This window comes from Festucalex cinctus, chromosome 19 (assembly GCF_051991245.1).
Source record: "Festucalex cinctus isolate MCC-2025b chromosome 19, RoL_Fcin_1.0, whole genome shotgun sequence".
NCBI classification, from domain to species: Eukaryota; Metazoa; Chordata; class Actinopteri; order Syngnathiformes; family Syngnathidae; genus Festucalex; species Festucalex cinctus.
This window is the reverse complement of record NC_135429.1, coordinates 15,287,105-15,306,952: the sequence shown is the minus strand read 5'-3', so window position 1 is coordinate 15,306,952 and position 19,848 is coordinate 15,287,105. Positions and strand designations below refer to the sequence as shown.

The 19,848-nt window shown below is 41.4% G+C and overlaps 1 protein-coding gene across 1 annotated transcript in view; it reads right to left on the bottom strand.

Moving 5' to 3' along the window:
* ext1b (exostosin glycosyltransferase 1b) overlaps positions 1-19,277 on the bottom strand; it is a 121,007-nt gene extending 101,730 nt beyond the window's left edge. The window contains exon 1 of the mRNA XM_077506248.1: positions 17,460-19,277. Within this exon, the coding sequence (XP_077362374.1) occupies positions 17,460-18,400 (941 nt within the window). The 5' untranslated portion in view covers positions 18,401-19,277. The remainder of the gene's footprint in view (positions 1-17,459) is intronic.
* Positions 19,278-19,848: the final 571 nt, after the last annotated feature.

Sequence of the window (19,848 nt, the reverse complement as noted above, 5' to 3'; positions counted from 1 at the left end):
ACTTGACTTTCATGCACGTCAAAAGTGATGAAAATGTGAAGTCCACACAAGTACTGATTCGTGAGAGACTCTCACCAGTTAAGAGGACTGACAAATAGGGGTGAAACAGTTAAAATAAATAAATAAATAAATATTTTTTATCCGCCACACTTATTTACCGTAAACAGCCAGGAAGACAGTCAAGCCAGCCACAGTAAAACTTGTTCAGGTTATGTATGACAGTCGGTATGACACGCGATGAGAATGCCAACTTCAAAATAAACCTTTCCATACTACACGTACACTAAATAACAATGCCTTTTATTTTGAAGTTGTCCCCAGCGGCATGTCAAAGCTGACGGCGGACGACTCGTCATCGAAGTCAACACGTCGTCTTGACATCAAGTTCAATTGAAGGATGCATTTTTTTTTTTTTTTTTTACTTAATTATGCTGACATTGTGTTATATGGCATATGCTGCTAGCATATAGTGGCGGCTCCAGTTACTTAGAGGCTAGCAGAGTTGGTGGCTGGCCACTAGCTGCTAATGCAAGTAGGTACAAGAGCCTTCAGATTACTTTTTAAAGGCGTAAATGACTGTGCGAACTTTGATGCTGACAGCCTGACAGCTGAAAAAAAAAAAATGCTAATGTGGCTCTGACATCACTTCATATCATAGATCAAAATCTAAGACAGATTCGTCTCAAATCTCACTTTTGTTTCTAGAGGTCATCCAGTGTGGTGCTGAGATTAAATTTAATTTATTTTATTTATTTTTTTTAGAAATGAAAATGAGTGGATTGTTGATTAGTCAGAGTATTTTTTTTTCCGACTGTATTTATCCCAAAAATATATAATTTTCATTTTTATCTGAATATCAAAATATTTGATAGCTGCAACCCTACTGGCAAATATTTATGATAACATGTAGGTGCCGTTTGAACTATTTAGCATCCCATGAAGGAAATCTTTTAAAAATGAATAGCATTCTTTGATGACAAGAACTTATCCCCTGACAGTTAGAAGAAAACTGAAGAATGGTAGGCGGTATAGCGCAGAAAAGGAAAACGTTGATTTGGCGGACTCCTAGTGGAGAATCCTACTCCTGTCGCTTCCCATGCAAGGGAAAAAAAGAAAAAGATTGTATTTGAATTATTGCAGCTTTACATGTGAACACATCAAACATTGTTTTTAATCTCCTTTGCAATCCCACCTTTTGTGACATTTATTACGACAGCGGTTTGATGAAGGAGGTATTTTCTCGGCTGTGACCCTGATTTATTTGAACATCTCTGTGATCTGAACATGTGTGCTGCTGCCACTGATTTCACATCATTGTTGTCACTGCGTGTTAGACAAAAGTCACAAAACGACACGTTCTCATGATAGTTGCTACAAAGCGCAACTCAGTTTTTGGATCAACAAAGTGCATCTTTTTTTTTCCCCCCTCCTCGCCTTTCTGGCTTCTGGATGCCACTCTGCGCCATGTCAAAGACAAACAAGACGCAGACTCTTTGATAACAAAGCTGTCTGGTGTTACTATCTGGGGATATAAGCACTCCAATGCGCCCACATAAACATAAAAATAAACAAGAAGAATGGCGCCCCGTGGAGCAAAGGCCCCTGCCAAGACCAAACGACAGAAAACATGGTTAAAAGTGAAAATACATGCTAAGATCGACACCAGCATGTGTTTGGTCCTTCGTGGGAACATACATGGTGTTCCAAAATGGTTGACCCCATTTCGTAGGCCAATAAATTTTGACAATTTTCTTTGGAATGACCTAAAATTTTCACAGCTTGTGTAGAAACGTTTCAAGTTTTTGTGTGTAACGTTTGGCATTTCTATCTTTTCAGGTTAAGAAATGCAGTTCACGTCAAAAGAAAAGGCATTTTGCGTGTTAGAGTATGCTCGGACTCAGGCGCCAAAGACAGTGCAGCGTGCCTTCTTCGCAAATTTTGCAAAGAAGGCACCAACTACAAAACAAATTACGACTTAGCACCAAAAACTTAAAGAAAATGGCCCTTTTTGGCACAAGCTCGAATACCGACTCGACGTGTCACAGGCGGCGCTCATATTGAAACCTTATGAAAATCTGTCATAGAACCAACAAATATTTGTACTTTTCTTTGTAAATGTAACCAATAAAACTTATGACCTTCAACATAAAGTGTATTTAGTTTCATTAAGATCCATCAAGTAGTTTCCCGAGATATGGGCATTTAGAATGGGGTCAACCATTTTGGAACACCCTGTACAGCACCAATCGTCAAGGTCTTTTTAGCATCGATTGCTTTGCTCTGATGAAAGGAAAATTTAAGACACGACAGCAGTTTAACCACAGACTACATTTTCATTCAGTGAATATTTGGGTTAAGGTCATGGTTTCTGAAGTATTCTGGATAAACTATTTACGTGTGTGAAAATGCCAAGGAGAAATCAATGTATTCAATTTAGTTTCGCGTTAGCAAGTGGCAACGTAAGATGGCCGCCGAGCCTACAAGTAGTTCCTGTTTTCGAAAGACTAAGATTCCCCGCAATAGAGCATGCGCGGAACACAAACCAATGAGCCTTTCAAACGAGGTATTCCAATCACATTTATATGACCAAATATTCGGGTTAGAAAAGGAGTAACCCAGGGGTCTTATTTGGGTTTTTAAAAATACGATTAAGAGCATATTCGGGGAATATTCGGATTTGGAAAGGGTTATTGATTGCATGTAAACATAGTCACATACAGAAACAAGTACGGTAAGTGGACACATTTAAGAAAAAATGCCACCAAATATCTAACTGCAGTGGAAATGACTCATGCGCTGAAAAATGTTTCCATCTGTGATGTCATGAAATCATGCAGACGTTCTGTTTAAAAATATTAAAAAAAAAAAAAAAAAGCATGGTCTTGAAAAGTTTTTTTTTTTTTTTTTAAATGTCTATGCAATATTAAGAGCTTGTTTATGTGGGGGCTTTTAGACTGTGGGAGCGTGATGATGAGGTAAAATTGTGAGTCGAGAAAATAGAGGAGCGGAATTAACTCATAACGAGTGTGGGTGTTAATTTATAATATCCAGCATTCACCACCAGTGGCTACACTTTGTCCCCAAGCCTAAAATGAGCGTCTATTTCTTCTGCGTGCTGTGAACAGGAGGCCCCATCCAAACTCATGAATAAATATCATGAAAGTGAACCACCAAACAAGCTGCCAAGGCAACTGGGAAAACACTGATAAACCAAAATGACGACTTACTTCCTCTTTAAGGTCAATCACGCACCCGTGTTCGCCTCTGTGGGACCAGATGAGTTCTTCCAGCCAAACCCATTGCTCCTCCCTTGTTTATTTTGACTTCTCCATTGATCCGTGAAGTGTGATGGAATCTGCCAAATGAGAGCCCGGTTTGGTGGCCGACACTGTGCGAGCGGCTATTGTTGGCAGTGATTTGCACGGACCCAGAAGCAAAAGGAAAAAGGGAAATAGAAGCTACGGCAGCCAAAGTCTCGGATGGAGAGGGCTAAAACATGAGGGAGTGACGGCGGGCCATATGGCGAGGGCTGCGATGTCAACAAGGCACAAGTGTTTCCTCAGGAAGAGAGTAAACTTCGCAACAAAAGGACCCCATTGCAACGTTTACACCCAGAGAGTGGAAGTCAAACTGAGTCATAAAGCACCAAGAACCAGACGGGGAAAATAGAGCCCTTCCATCAGCCTGCCAGGCAGCCAGATCTGCTCCAACAAAACACCCTTTCTCTGCTTCAAGCCTTGGCCCCTTAAACATTGAGCTGTGCACACATTCTTCAGTGACATAATGCTTTTTTAAGCTATCGCCCTCTTCAACTCCAAATCTCCACTGCCCCCTTCCCATCCTTGTTACCTTGACTCAGATTACCCTCTTCTGCCAATTACCATTTGAATATGAATACCAGCAAAGCGGGTACGTGTTTATTTTCACTCTTGAGGTGGTGAGAAATGAGGGGGGAAGGGCAACGTGAGAACTGACGTGAAGGATCCGCCGCCATTGATGTGTCTGTCGCTAAATGTATGTCAAACGGCCTCCTGAGGCAATAAAAGCTACGATTTTGTGGGATTGTAAAAAAAAAAAAAACACCCCTACGATCCCATTTTCCCTAGTGACGCTCTTGCAACGCCCAGAGGGATAACAGGGACAGGTCAGTTGTCTAATTTTGAAGTTCTTAGAAGTTGTGCCTGCCGCAAGCCACATTAGATTTAGGCCATCTTTTCTGCCCGCTGCCCCTCTCTGATGAGATAACTCTGGTCAGATGCTCCACGGTCACAGTCACTCAGGAAGCGCGACAAATGCCAGGGAGCAGTAGTGACCCAATGAGCCCAATAGTTTAACCAAAGAAAATAAAATGGTTACATGCGGTATGAGAATATCCTAATTATTTTGTTAAAAGAAAAACATTTTGTGAGATCGCAAAAACCGTAATCGTCATGTCAGGAAACTTCCTTTCCTAACAGACCAGAACAAAAGGTGAACATCCTCCTGGACTGGTCACCCGTCAGTGGCAGCATGATTATGACTGGAACTTTGAGTGGGAATACTACCAAGCAAGTGTGGCGTAAACCTAAATCAGGAAGTCATAAATCCGATTAGAACAATAAGGCAAACAAATCTGTAGCTTTAAGTGGAACGTCAACTTTTCAAGTTTCATGAAACAATGACACGTATACATGTGGACTGAACTTCTTAAAGGGATTACATCACGGTATTTTAAGCCCTTCCAAAATTAACTATACGCATACAGAAATTGTGGAGGAGAGGAAAGAAGAGAGAGGAAAGAAGAAGGAGAGAGAGAAAAAAAAACAACTAAAACCTGAGCGGGTCGCCAACCGGGTACCTGCTGCTTACAGGGCAAGCACACTAGCCACTACACTATTCGTTCAGTTCGGTTCAGCAGCGCAAAAGTTTTACTTGTAGCTTACACAAGTGTCAGCCAGAACCTTTTCAGGGATTTTAAGACGGCCAATTGTCATTGCACTTTCACATTGCAAATGTGAAGGATAATTGATTGCTTTGAATTCATTTGGACAGAAAGTTTACTGATAAAGGCTACTTTTGTCACTATCCCATGGAGGTCTCAGAGAAAGTGGGCGTGCGTGTAGTCCGCAGGGGCGGTAAAGAAGTGGGTCCGCACCTAATGACGTCATAAAGTGACAATAGCCCGTTTTTTCAGGTTAGGAAGGGCTGGTGCTTGGAGAGCAGAATGACCTATAAATTCTCATGGAGGGGTGAATGGACGAAAACACCACTTCGGTGATGTTTTTTTGTGAGGAATTAGCATTTTAACATCGCTAAAAGCTCCAAAAAGATGATTTTTCATGTTGCTGTCGCTTTAAGCATTGAACTTACCTAGACAGTTGTCCGACCCATCGGGGTCACCATTCGTGGAGATGCGATAAATGCCGAGGAGACAAAGGTAAGTCATATATATCTATTTTACGCCCCACAACGCTATGAAAATAAAAATAATAATAATAATCATTGATCAAACTACTACAAGGTCTCGCTTAGGTTTCCATACGTAAGATTTATATAAAATACAAAACTTTTATTTATATACTGTACATGACCTCCATTTTTTACGAATACTCTATACTCTAGTAGGACACACATTAGCATATTTTCCTGATTTTACATGATCTTAAAATGCCCCGAAAGATAAAAATCAAGTGTGACTCGATCTGGCGATCTGTGAGGCCACTTCACAGAACCACTGCGACCATTCCAAGCATCTGATAACTGCTGATCTAACCACTGACACACGTGACAACCATAATGAGGCGGTGCTTCATCTTGCTGAAAGAAACCTGGTAAGGTACCGTTCTTGATCAAAGATTGCGATACTTTTCGGCATTATTTCAATCAAGGAAAAAAGATCAATTTCTTTCCATATCCTGGCCCTGATCCGTGCCAATTTTGTGTTTGTGTTTGATTTTAACACATATGCTACATGGTAAGAATGTCAGCATTGATCCCTGTGGCTGCGAGCCTGTTAGATTGACAGCAAACAGAATATGCACCCAGAACTGTGTTGCCCCTTCTCAGCATGCCATATTCCACACAGAAAAAGCGGAGGCATTTTAAGACCGTCTTTCCAAAAGAAAAAAAAAAAAAAAAAAAAAAAAGACACATGGTAGAACTCGCAGGTAATTTTGCTCACCAACCATGCAGACAGCAGCCATGTCTTTTAATCCCTTCGGGGAGAGATTTTAATGGGGTGCCCGATCACCTATCTCTTCTGATCATCACTTTTCGCTCACATTCCTACTTTCTTGCACTGTTCCCCAGAAAAAGTATCCACTACTCTTGTGCCTGTATATATATGTAATATATCGTGTTATCACCGTGGAAGACAAGCAGTTTACATTTGCGTCTGTCTCCTATGAATTAATTCCTCTGAATAGTTTCCCCGACAGTCCTGGAAAGAAGTACAGACGCCTTGTTTTTCATCACATTTCTATTTCCATGATCAATCAAGTCAGTGGAAGACTCGTTTTATTCTCCAGAATAAACGTAAACAGCAAAGTATTATGATTAAATAGAGCTCAGACTTTCACCAAAAATCCATCTTTGTTATCAATTTACCGTTTAATTAGTGAGTCCGAAATAAGCTTGGACGGGTTACTAATTGTACATCTGCCGAAAAATACACCAAAGTCCCCAAAAAATCTTCACTATATTATAAGGGGAAATTGGTCCAAATAATTATTAAATCAATAATTGTTCATTATTAAATTAATAATCAATTGACTCAAATGAAGTAGACTCAAACTTAATATTTAAATTAATTCTGAGTAAGCCTGCGCAGCACATCTATTTTTGATAATTTTATCAGGATAACAGATTTAGGGGGGGGGGGGGGGGGTGGTGCACTTGGTTCCCCCCATACACCCCCCCCGCCCAACCCTCACAGTGGCATGTTCAGGCACAGAAATTAAATTTCTTTGTCTGTGATTAAGGTTGCAAAAGTTACAACCGGCCGATAATCGTTACAATACCTACAACTATACATTGTTCAAAAACGCTTTACTGAGCTTCATATTTACTTTTTTGAAAACATAAGCAAGTACACTGACATGCTCACACAGCCGCATCAAGCTACAGAAAAGTTTCTTTTTAGTTTAAAATGACTTACTTTAGTAAAGCGCAAACTGGCCAATGGCAGAACCAAGGGTCTTCTTCTTTTCGACCAGTTTTAAATCCATCTGCTTGCGTCATACTAGCTGCTAGCTAGAACTGAGCTAAACTGGGTATTTTTTTATTTCGTTTACCTTGCTAGGGTGGCATGAGAACTGAGAAGCCAACAGTGAATAAACAAAAGCATGCATACACTGCCGAGCTGGGCTTTATTGGCTGACTGTTGAACATTCTGATTCTGCATTCGTTTTTAACAGCCAATTTGTTTCTCTGTTCGAGTCACCACTGATTCGTGCACAGCCCTGCCCACTGAGACATGCTAATCTCTCTGACTGTGAATTTGTATTTTTCAAAACAACAACAACAATAACAACCACGATTGTATAACCCTTTAAGCCAGGTATGGGGAAATGTCTTGAGTTTCACCGACTAGTGGGAGCAGAGTTCACATCCACCCTAAAATTGTTTCCCACTCTTACACCCCCCACAACGCGGCCGCAACCACCTTTGAGGCCAGAGGCGGCTTGGCTGCACTGGTAATCCCTCATTGAATGTGGGTCACCGAGTGGTGCTTTGCCTTGCTCGCTAAGCACGGGTACAGACAACGGGGTCATGACCCCAGTCATCCAGGGTGCTCTCACACACACATGCTCCCGTTCACACGGCCAATGTAGCAAGACAAAGACCCAAACACAGGCATGGGCACATTCACAGATGGAAAATACACCACAGAAGACAAAAACAAGCACAAATGTGACAAAAATGAAGCAAAGAAAGACGGTCGTTACTCGTATAGCGACTGAAAATGTAATAAAAAAATAAAAAATAAAACGTAATGGTTAAATATTAAGTATTAACACTGAGGGCAAATATTGATTGCTGTCATATGCCCGTTTTAAGTTGATTATGTAATTTCACTTTTAAATCCTACTTTTCACCAAGGGCAATGATTCCAGTGGAAAAACTGACAAATTGGCAGTCAGATGAGGAAGCCACAACTTACTTCTAATTAAAGTGCATCAAATGCGCCAATATTTCAATTTCACCTTGGCCCGACGATACTTTTTCAATAATACATTTAGGCATACTAGAAACATTTTAGGAAAAATGAACTTCATCTACTGTGGTGGGCGGCACGGTAGTCGAGTGGTTAGCACGTCCGCTTCCCAGTTCTGAGGTCTCCGGTTCGAGTCCAGGCTCGGACCTTCCTGGGTGGAGTTTGCATGTTCTCCCCGTGCCCGCGTGGGTCTTCTCCGGGTTCGCCGGTCTCCTCCCACATTCCAAAGACATGCATGGCAGGTTAATTGGGCGCTCCGAATTGTCCCTAGGTGTGCGTGTGCGTGTGAGTGTGGATGGTTGTTCGTCTCTGTGTGCCCTGCGATTGGTTGGCAACCAGTCCAGGGTGTCCCCCGCCTACTGCCCAGAGCCAGCTGAGATAGGCGCCAGCAGCCCCCGCGACCCTTGTGAGGAATAAGCGGTCAAGAAAATGGATGGATGGATCTACTGTGGTGCTTTGAATACGGGTTTCATTTGCTGTGTGACCACGCTGATCTCAGAATCATCTTTCCCCATTGAAATAAATGAATGAAAAATGCCATTACAGTGGACCCCTACACAGATAGGGACATGAATAGCGAAAATCTGCGTATAATTAGCGTTAATTCAGATGTATTTTGGGGGGGGGGGGGATTCTCAAAAAAAAGTTAACCTCGAATATGCATTTTCCACGAAAAACAGTGAATGGCTCCACCTTCATTTTTTTTTAAACAACAACAACAACAACAACAAAGTTTATTTTAAAATATTTTGTAAAGATTAGGGGGGGGGGGGTAATTGAGAACAGGTGAGTCAATGGGTGCACGGGTCCACTGCATGTGTAAATTGTTTTTTTTTTGTTTTTGTTTTTTTTAAAAAGGCAGTCTATAATATTGTGCTTAATAAAAACATACAGTAATGACATAGCTAAATGGAGTTAAACAACAACAGTGCTCAAGTATTATCAAAATGTCCAGCTGTGGATCGAAGCCAACCAAACACCTAAGCATTTTTTTTAAACAAATTACTGTTATTTTTAATATGGAGTTTTTCTTCAAACGTTAAAGATGTGTAATGTTTCACAGACACACCGGGAACATTTATTAATAGGCATGAGCGTGCTTATGTGCTTATTTGAACTATTTGGGGAAATATATATATTTTTTTCCATGTAAGACATTCTATTTCGTTTTTCAACAAAATATAGGAAAATTGGTACATTGAGACACGTGCCATGTTAAGTTTATAAGTAAATAAATGTTGATATTCTTCCTCTGCTTTCATTTTTCTTAGCAAGACACAGTGACCAATCACTGGTGAGCTATTTTTGCATTAACTGAAGGCAATTAACTTCAAAGACGCTGCTGCTTTTTTATTTTTTTAGGTACGATGCAAGCTGCAAAGGCAAACGTTAACTGCCTATTTAAAGTTAACGACCAATATCGATTATGACGCCTGCGTATCGATACGTGTTTTGTAATGAGGCCTGCAACGATATATTGCCGTATCGATTTTTTTGAGCACACCCCAATCAAATATGATTTTAAAAAAAAAGCAATTTTTTTCGTAGCCAATATGTTCTGTATTTCTTACGCAAACATACATACCCAAATATCAAAGAGTCTTAATTAGGCTGCAAGCGACATGCTCAAACTAATTATATGGGACATCATTAACATTCTCCGTCACAAGGTGATGTGTTATCTAAGGGAGGCCAGGCAATCATGAAATATTCATGATTTATTAATCTGACGTCAGGAAAAACAAATATGGGGAGCCCAAGCGGAGTGACACCCTCGCCTGCCAAGCAGAAAGCGTGCAACACGACTGCCTGCTTTTCTCGCTCGTCACTCCACATCTCCGAGCACGAGTCCACTATCAGACAACGCAGTGCTGTCATTCAGGTGGCTGCAATATTCCTAACTCAATGCCGTGTTTTTTAGTCAGATGAGGAGAGGAAACGTTGCTTCATTTGCTTTCCTTCTCTTGGCCCACCTCAGATACCGCCTCTCAGCCCCTTTTTTGCTGTTGTGTCGACAAAATGTCAACCCCTGCCTCGTCATTTGGAAGCGGCGTGCACGCGAACGTGGCGAGAAGCCATCGCGGGCCCGATCAAACATGCTTTCTCCGTTGTTTTGACAAAGAAGGGAAAGGGAGCAAAGAAAAAAAAAAAAATGCCAACGTGAGAGTGATTGAGTTGAGAGTACAACGGTGAAATGAGCATCACAAAAAGCACTTTGGAGAGGATTTCCCCCGAGCAAGAACATTTTTGCTGATGAAACCGCTGTAATAAAACAAGCAGTGTTCAGTTTGTGTTCCTGTCATTGCCACCTAATGGGAACAAATTCAACGCGCTATTTTCTGGGCCAACCTTTTTATTGCGGCGCATGCAACTATGTGCTGCCAAAGTATCAGTCATATCTCACTTGTTTCTGCGACGCTACAAATTCCCTCCTGACATTTCCATTCTTGAAATGCCTCCTTTTTATTCACTTTCCATGTCCCCCGTGCGACCTTGATGGTGGCAGCCATTCAAGTAGCACTAAATAATTCAAGGATAAAATGCTTGTACCACTGTTTTTAGGAGTACGAGAGATTTTTTTGATAATGTCATTACATCTCTCAATTTTAAAGGTTGCCACAGTATACTAAGGTCACCTACACGTAGGATGTAGGAAGTAGGGATAGACCGATTATCGGCCGGGCCATTTTTTGAATCTGAAGGGCGATAAAGCCTATATTGCGGTGAATACTAGCAAACGTAGCATATTTGGGGTTTTCATCAGAAATTGTAAGATGTTCACAGTCAGTTTTTATTTGTTGTAAACACATTTAGAACATATTCAGACATTATTTTTCCCGGTGAAGCTCTTTTGAAACGTTTCACGAAGCCTAACAAAACCCCCAAATGAGGTCCATTCGCATGCATTTGTCACTCAGTGAGATGCAGGGAACTTTTCATTTATGGATCGATTTAAATTTCCACTTTATGAAAAATATGAACTTCCTACACTTTTTATTAATAAATAAGTAAATCAAGAAATTTGTTTGAAATTTTAGAAAACTATTGAGAGAAGAAATATTTAGGATTCAATTTACTTGCTTTTTAATTATTATTATTATTTTTTAATTTAGCTTAACTATACTTATTTAGCCATTTTTGGCAGTTAAACATTAATATTTTGCATAGAATATATTTAATATTTTCATTATTTTTCATGTACAATTAGTACCTTTAAAAACACAATTTGCAACTTGCTGTTGACTGAAAATTACATCACAAGGGCTCAAGTAACCAATCACAGCTCACCTTGTGAATGTCACATGACCAAACCTAGAAAACAGGTGGTTACCTGAGCCCTTGTGATGTCATTTTCAGTCGACAGCAAGTTGCAAAATGTGTTTTTAAAAGGTACTACGGTAATTGTACGTGGAAAAATAATGAAAGTATCAAATTAATTATAGACAAAATATCAACTTTTTATTGCTATAATGGGTTAAATAAGTGAAGTATCACTTGAACACATGCTAATGACCCTGGAAGATCCCTGCAATTTTTGTTATATTTTTTAAACACATCTGTTAATATAGTTCAAAGGAAAAAGTTTTTTGTTTTTTTTTCTATTTTACTGCAAATGAATATCGGTTTGAAATATCAGTTATCAGTTATCAGTTATCGGCCTCCTTGACTACTAATAATCAGTATCGGTATCGGCCTTGAACAATCCATATCGGTCTATCACGAGTAGGAAGTTGACCGCCGAGGCAAGTTCCGTGCTACATACGCCACAACAAGCTAGCTAGCGAGATTCGTCACTGGCTACTAGTATGGCTAAACATGTTGCAGACTCGCTCCTGAGTCCGTAATCTATTCTATGGAGAACCAAAAGTGCCAAAATGTAATAAATGAATACACCATTAAATAACTATGATTTTATATATAATTTCGAACCGCGTAACAACTTGTCAATACAGACATTTTATCATTCAACAGTACGTGTTTCTAACTGTATGACCACACATTTCACTTAAATGTAGCCTGTGCTTATCTTGTGACTTCAAATGGCAATTCAGGGCAAGTAAGCGCTTTGGTCGTCTCATTTACAGACATTGAAATGGCACCGTTGCTACATCCACAGCCATTTAATTGTGTAACTTTTACCAATCTTTCACTTTCAGGGCAGTTTACAGAGAGTGGAAAGCCACTACGGGAGTGAAGCATTCCCAAAACAGCTGTGTACAAGGGACTTGTAATTAATGTAGGCCAATATGCCCTATAAGAAGTAAGCGCACATGCCTTTGTATGAAGAATAATGAACACGTGTAGACACATAATTACTGTCTAACCCTCCAGACATTTTAAAGGGAAAGGGTCGTATTTAATCACCGTTTCTCGAGGTAGACGATCGTTTTAATGCTACGCTGATGCAGCAGATGCAAGTCGTAACAGACATGACGCGTAATCCACAACTTGAAAGCGGTTGAAGTGATAACATTTTTTACATTCCTTTCCTGTGTTGGTGGATTACCTGCACAGTCGCACTTGAAACGTTTTTTTTTTTTTTTTTAAACTAGGAGCTGCCCATTGTTAATGAACTCTTTCCTCACCGTCTGTATTCATTTGCAAAAGGATTGCAAGCCATCAAATCTACAGCATGTCTTCAGAGTATCCCTTCGTCTTTGGGTCAGCCATAGGGATCAAGCCACAGTATAATATAGAGGCACATACTGTATATAGAACACGCTCTCTCATCAGCAACCTAACAGCTGTTTGGACACGTGTGCGCATTCCTGAGTCTGCACAGCATTGGCCTCCTCACCCGCAAGCCTGTTGGATGCACTAAAAATCAATTTAACAAAGAGGGCTGCGTCAGGGTTTCTGCGACCGGTGAGCCGACAACCAAACGCGTTTACATTAGATTAAATCGGAAAGCATTAGTTGATTCGATTCAAACAAAACAAGAACTACCCGAGATAGACAAAAGCATTGGGCCAAATGGTAACTGCACCTGAAACAAATGTTGTAGAGTTCAATTTTCTGATAAGGCTTTCTGTGCAAGTTCAAGTTGCTGGAACACAAAAAAAAAAAAAGAGAAGTGCTTCCCCAAACTTTGGAAGCATACAGTTTTCGAAAAAGTCATGGGGAGGTGAAGAATTAGAATTCAGTGGGTTTAGTCCAACTCCTGATTGATGAAATGAATACTAAGTGTGTCTGAATACTTGAGTCTATATAGCGTATGTACTTGTAAGCATAAAGCTTATCAATTTTGTGTGAAAGCCTATTTTTGTTCCTCACACTTTTCTTTGCCATGCATCTTGTTCCACGCACTTCATCCGATTAATATTGTTCCAATGTCAACAGATTTTAAAAATTCTCGTCATGGGAGGTATTACTTTTCCTGTTCCAAAAACTCATACATTTTCAACCAAAAGTTACCCATTCATTTCCAATGGGACATTCCACACAACAGATTCCCATTTGAAATTCAAAACATTCAGCTCATTCAATTCACCTTTGGAATGATTTTCAACATGCCAAAAATTGCCATGCAGCTAAAATTACGACACACCCAAAAAAAATATTCCTATTCATTCACAATGACGCATTCATCAAAACAGATTCACATCATTTCGAGATTTAGAAGTTCAGCTCATTTGGGAAAGATTTTCAACATAGCTAATTTCCACGCTCCACACTCATACATACCCAATGTGACTTTTAAAAATAAAACAAAACATCAATTTCATTCATTCAATATCATTCACATCATCCTATAGCTTTCAATATCATCACTCATTCCACATGACTACATATTTTTCCATTCAGCATTTCAGCCTCCACACGCGATATCTCCAGAAATTGCAGATTGTTAGATATTGAACTGTTAGCCATTTCTGCTGTTAGCAATTTCTCCAGTAATTGCAAATTGTTAGCTATTGAACTGTTAGCCATTTCTACTGTTAGCAATTTCTCCAGTAATTGCAGATGTCTAGTACTGTTAGCTATTGAAATCAAACCACAAGCAACTCAAAGATTCCTGAAACAAGTGTGGGAAATCACAGATCTGCAGCAAAAGCAAACAAAACCGCATGGGAGATACTATAAAAACAAAATTGGATTAATTCAGTTTTGAGTGGAAGCAGCAGTCAAACAGGACATTATTGCTGCAAATGAGATGAAAAACGATCAGGAGCATTCACCAAAGATAAATCCACCACCAGACGCAATACATGAAAACTTTGTCAGATTCAAATTAATCCATCCTCCCAACAATTCATTTAACTTCATTCATCCCAATTTACATTATTAGATAGATGATTCTGGGTTAACCGAAACGTATCTCGACTATTCAGAAACATGTAGAACGCCATATCTAACCTACATATTTTGGCAAAGGCTTCCATATCTAAGAAAGATGGAGAGGGTGAGGAATGAGAATGTGGATGCGTGATTATGAGAAGGAAAAAAATTACGTATGGAGTGACAAGTGCTCGCTTGTGTGCTAGCCTTGTGTTAGGAGCTCTTCCTTATGCATGATGGGTTAGGCTGCGAAGAATAGGAGGTTTTACAGTTCAGATCAAGTTCAAGGAGTCATTTGCAACATGCTCCTTCAGGCAGCACAAGGTGGTACACGCACACCTATGCCAAACACTCTTATGATACAAGCAGGAATAATTTGACGTAAAAAGCAACATTTTGCTGAGGTTAATTTATTAGATACTCTTTTCTTTGCCATTTTCTTTGCTTTTGTGTGCACAATAATCTCTCAGATTCTCTTTCACTGATTCACTAGCGAACGACATATCTTGTTTGTTTTTTTAATCCATCCCTCCTTTCTCATGTTCCCTCTTTCCATATGAGAAACTTGGGGCACTATGTAGCGAACCACCAGGCTTTGTGTTCTGTTCACTCTGTTGGTCATTGCTATTTTTGTTGTGTTTCTATTGAGACTTGTGACTGAACCCAAATTGATGCGATATCGAAGAAGCACAGTAACAAAACATTTAAATTATTCACAATTATAAACATTTCTTTTCAGAATAGAGCTAAGTTTCATCATTATTCCCATATCTTGTTAAAACAGTGTGGAAAACAGCTTTTTGCAACATGGCCTTGATTGAGCTCTTATGCTCTGCTGCCACCTACTGGCCATTTTTGTAATACTACCAATGCGTCAATCATTCTCTTCAGTTCAGAGGCTGCATGAAAGCCTTCTGTTTGCTCTAGCATAAAACAAAAATAAAGTATAAATATGTCTTTGGGAGCATGGTAATGTTTAAAATAGAACGTATTTATACGTTTATTAGATGTGTTCATGCTTCTATTATGAGTGTGTTGGCAAGATAGGTATACTGTACGTGTGCATTTTATTTAATAAAATCCTGACTGTGGATGGTATGATTAGCAAATGACTCCACGGCCATGTTGATTGTGTCCTAAGGTGTGAACGTTATCTTTAATTAATGCTCACCGTTATATATGAGATAATTTCAAACTGTACATGCAACCCAACAGTATCAAATCAATGCATATTTACATGAGATAGATGCTCAACCTAAATTTATGGTTGTCGAGCTTCAGTGTAACGTGACTGTATGGAAACAGACACTAGCTCGGCGGAACTAATTATCTTGCACCACAAAGTATATCAAAATCTTCCCCAAGACGTGTGGGTGGCCACCACATAGCTTTGCCCATGATGCTACGCTTGAAGTTTTTTTTTTTTTTTTGTTTTTTTCCTCTGACCAATCAGTGAACAGCAGCGAGTCTAGCATGCCCCAAACTTTTGCTGTGTCACCCAAACAGATGGGTGGTACAGTATGATAATGATTTGGGCACCCTTCACAATTTTACACATTGAAAACTTCTCTGGTTGTTAGGAACGTGACTCAACTTTTTCCAAGTCCAACATGTATGGGCAGGATTTTCCCTTCCTGCTGACTTGTCATCCAAACACAGAGATCCAGCATGAAAATGGTCCCCACCGTTGTACCACTTATTGTGCATGTTTACACAGATCCAAACAACACATGGGATGCCTTTATACCGTTTCGGTCTGCCGCAAAGAAGGGTTCTCACAACCACACTGGCGTATTGCGTAACAATCTAAACCGCTTCGGCAGTCCGTTTAATGCGGGCGTCAATTCAAAGCTGCGACTTTCACTGATTCCAGCTTATGCCTGGCTCACACTATGTCATTTCAGTCAGATTTTTTTTGCTTTCAAAATGAAATCTCACGCTCATTATTTGAAAGTTAAAGAGCACGCAGTGATCATAATTTCTTTCGGATTTAAAATATGTTCCTCAAGTTTGCCCCTTCATTTTGACAGGGCATGTTTGTGTCTGGGTGCAGATGCACACCCACACCCACAAGGCACGACGTCGACATGCGTTGTTATCACATGTCTGAGTTTATGCAGCCTGGATAGGGCGGAGGATCCCCAGGTTGATAAATGCAGATCAAACCGAGGTCTCGCATGACAGCGTAGCTCCTCCTCTAACAATCCTATAATTCTGTATTAAAGCATCCAAAATACAACATCTGCAGGGAATCATTATCACCTAGACAAATCTGAGACCTCCAAAATTAGGGGTAATCAACAAAACCCTGGGGCCCGACTGGAAAAGATGAGACAATCTTGGTTAAAAACGACAGCATGACGACTGATTTATTTGTGCTAAATACTTTCATGACTGAGCTCAACATGTTAACGCATACTCAGTGCAGACAAATGGGGATGCTGATTCTGAGCTTCGGGAAGAAAAGGGGCGTGGGGGCTAATTAAATTGCAGGATTTTTTATTTTTTTTACTGTTTCATTTTTTAAAAGGAAATGAGGCACTATTACCTGTAGTAGGTGCGAATTACAACTCCCCCATTAGAATCTGATGTTTTACTTGAATGTCAATGAGTGTCAGGTTTATTGAATTCGACCAGTGTTTCTCAATTGCGGTTCTCAGGCCCCCCTAGCCAGCCTGTTCTCAATGACTCCCAATTGCAACACAGGTGAGGATCGTTATCAGGCTTCTCCAGAGCTGGCTGATTAGCTGTCATTGGAATCAGCTGCATTGGGAATTGGGAGACATGAGAAACAGGCTGGCTAGGGGGGCCTGAGGACGGGAATTGAGAAACAGTGAATTAGACCAAGACACTTTGACATGGTCACAGGGGCAGGAGATTGAACCCACAACCTCTGGGTTGGGAAAACAAGCTCTCTGCCACTGAGACCTAAGTGCAAAGGAATCAAGAGGTGATGTTTGTAAACATGAGTGACAACTTGGTTTACCTGTCATACTCCGCGTTGTCCTTGTCACAGCGCGCGTCCTTGTGCTTCTGCCAGTCTTTGCCGTGCTTGCAGGTGGTGAGCAGCACCACATCCTCCGCATTGTGGACGTGATATAAGGCATTCCTGGTGTCCGAACCGATTCCGGTCAGGTAGCGCTTCCCCTTGAAGACAAGCATGTACTTTCGAAAAGGAGGGATGGAGTTGTATTTAAGGAAGCCCCTCTCCCCACCGGTCCTCGGGTGCTCCTTGGGGTAAAGAGGGATGGAAACGTCAAAGTTGTGTCTGAAGTTCTCTGTGCTGATACTGGCTTTGGCCAGCATCGCCTGGCCGATGTCAAAGCCCAAGTCTTCCGTATAGTCCGGCCACGTCCCAGAATATAAGTTAAATATGAGATGGTTCCTGCCATCGTTCCACAGAGGCAAGTTCTGGATCTTGGTCTTCAGATTGTGGACGTACTGTGGAGACAGCTGGTCCCGGTCAAGGGTGTCCAAACTCAGCACGAACAAACACGCCTGGCCGGGGTCCGAGGTGTAGAACCTGGACCCCTCAATAGTGGACAAAATGTTCTGATAACTCTCTGAGATCTTCTCCCCCTTCTGCTGCGGGTAAACATAAACTTTGAATCCGCTCTTTTTACACAGAGAAAAGTCAAAGCATGACTCCATTCGGCACCGTTTGCCTTTGTAAACACTCGTGTTCACGTCCCGGTCATGCTTCACAGATGTGTGCACGTTATACTCCTCGGTGTCAGTCTGATCCCGTGGCATGAATGGGTGTAAACGGTCCGAGAAGTGAGGCCATGGGTGATCGGGTCGGTACCCACGGCGTCTGCTATCATGCCGGTGCCTGCTCGCCGTTTGAAGCGGGACCGCTCCGAGGTAGAGAAGCGCCAGGCAAGCACCGGCCGAAAGCAGGATCAGATAGCGCTTTTTGGCCTGCATGTGTCCGGGGAACAGATGCGACTTGCTTCGGAATAAGAACAGCAAAGTGGCCCGAAGTTAGGCTCTCAGCAATCCCGCTTACACGGCTCCATCCTCCGGCTGCCTCCTCCAAGGATACCCAACCCCCCTTCTGCGTATTCGGTTCCCAAATCCCGCGATTGACCCAGCGCATGTGGGCGATTTTAAAAGTGGGCTCCCTTTCTCTGGCGTCGGAAGAATTCCAGCATGTCGAGGGGTCTTGTGTGCACTGGAAAAGACGAGTGCCGCCCGAACCCTGTGGGTCGCGAGCTCTTCCGCGGCGCTTCTCCCCGCTCTCATTCAGAGCTGTTCAAATGGAAAAAAAGTGCTCGTCTGGGAAGTCGCTCCCTCCGGGTAAACAGCAGCAGGGGTCCCCTCGGGTGGAAAGCTCGGCGGCTTAACTCGAAATGGAGACTCGCAGTCGGCGTTGCCGCCGCTCTCCGTCCCCAACGGCTGGGCAGTGATTCGGCGCTGGTTCTCCTTTCTCGAATCACTCCATGGTTCTCCGTAAACGCAGACGGGAGAAGAGGCGACGCGGGGAGCAGTTCAGCGGCACCAGCAGCATCTGACGAATCCCGGCATTGCTCTTCTTATCTCCAACAAGCTGCACACGTCGGCCGAGATGCCGCTGATTAAACAAACCGAGCTAAGCGGCGGCGTTTTAAGTTCTTCGCTCGACAGGAAAACGGCTGACCTCGCACGAAGCGGATGCTCGGAAACGTTCCCAAAAAAAACCAAATTGAATTCCTCAGTCCAAGTGACCAATTTCCGACTGCTCAGTTGTTCCGTTTGTTAGTCGCTAACATTCCAATCGCGACACGACTGCAACTGTCGTGACGTCCCGTCCACGCTCAGCGCCGCCGCTGATTGGTCCGCCCAAAAGCGGAAGAGGCGGGACTTGGAGTGATGCACCCATTCATAACCGGATTGCTCCGCATGTGCAAATCATCTAATTGTAAAAGCTTGGAGGTTGTTTGGAGAGGTGCCAGGGGGCATGACACCCTTCACTGAAACCACAAGTTGCAGTCTGATATGACTCAGGCGTCATGGCGGCACTCCTGACCGGATCAAAGGTTTAATTTTTTCATTGTTTCTTTCGCTACTTCATCATTTACAGTAATGCGAAGGAACAAAAGCTCACAATTTTGCTATTGTGTATATCAAAGCTCATTTTTCAAGTATCTATAATTTACTTGAGTATTTATATTTCTCTGACGTGTTACTTTTGCTGTCACTGTTTAAATATATGCATGTTCCACTCGTTTGTTAACATACTCCAAAAGTTTTAGAACACTATTTTTTTTTCCAGTATTGAAATTGTAAAAATTAAATTAAGTTTTGCACAGCCAAAAGTAATAATAATAATAATAATAATAATAATAATAATAATAATAATAATAATAATAATAAAAGAGAAAAGGAAAAGTCAA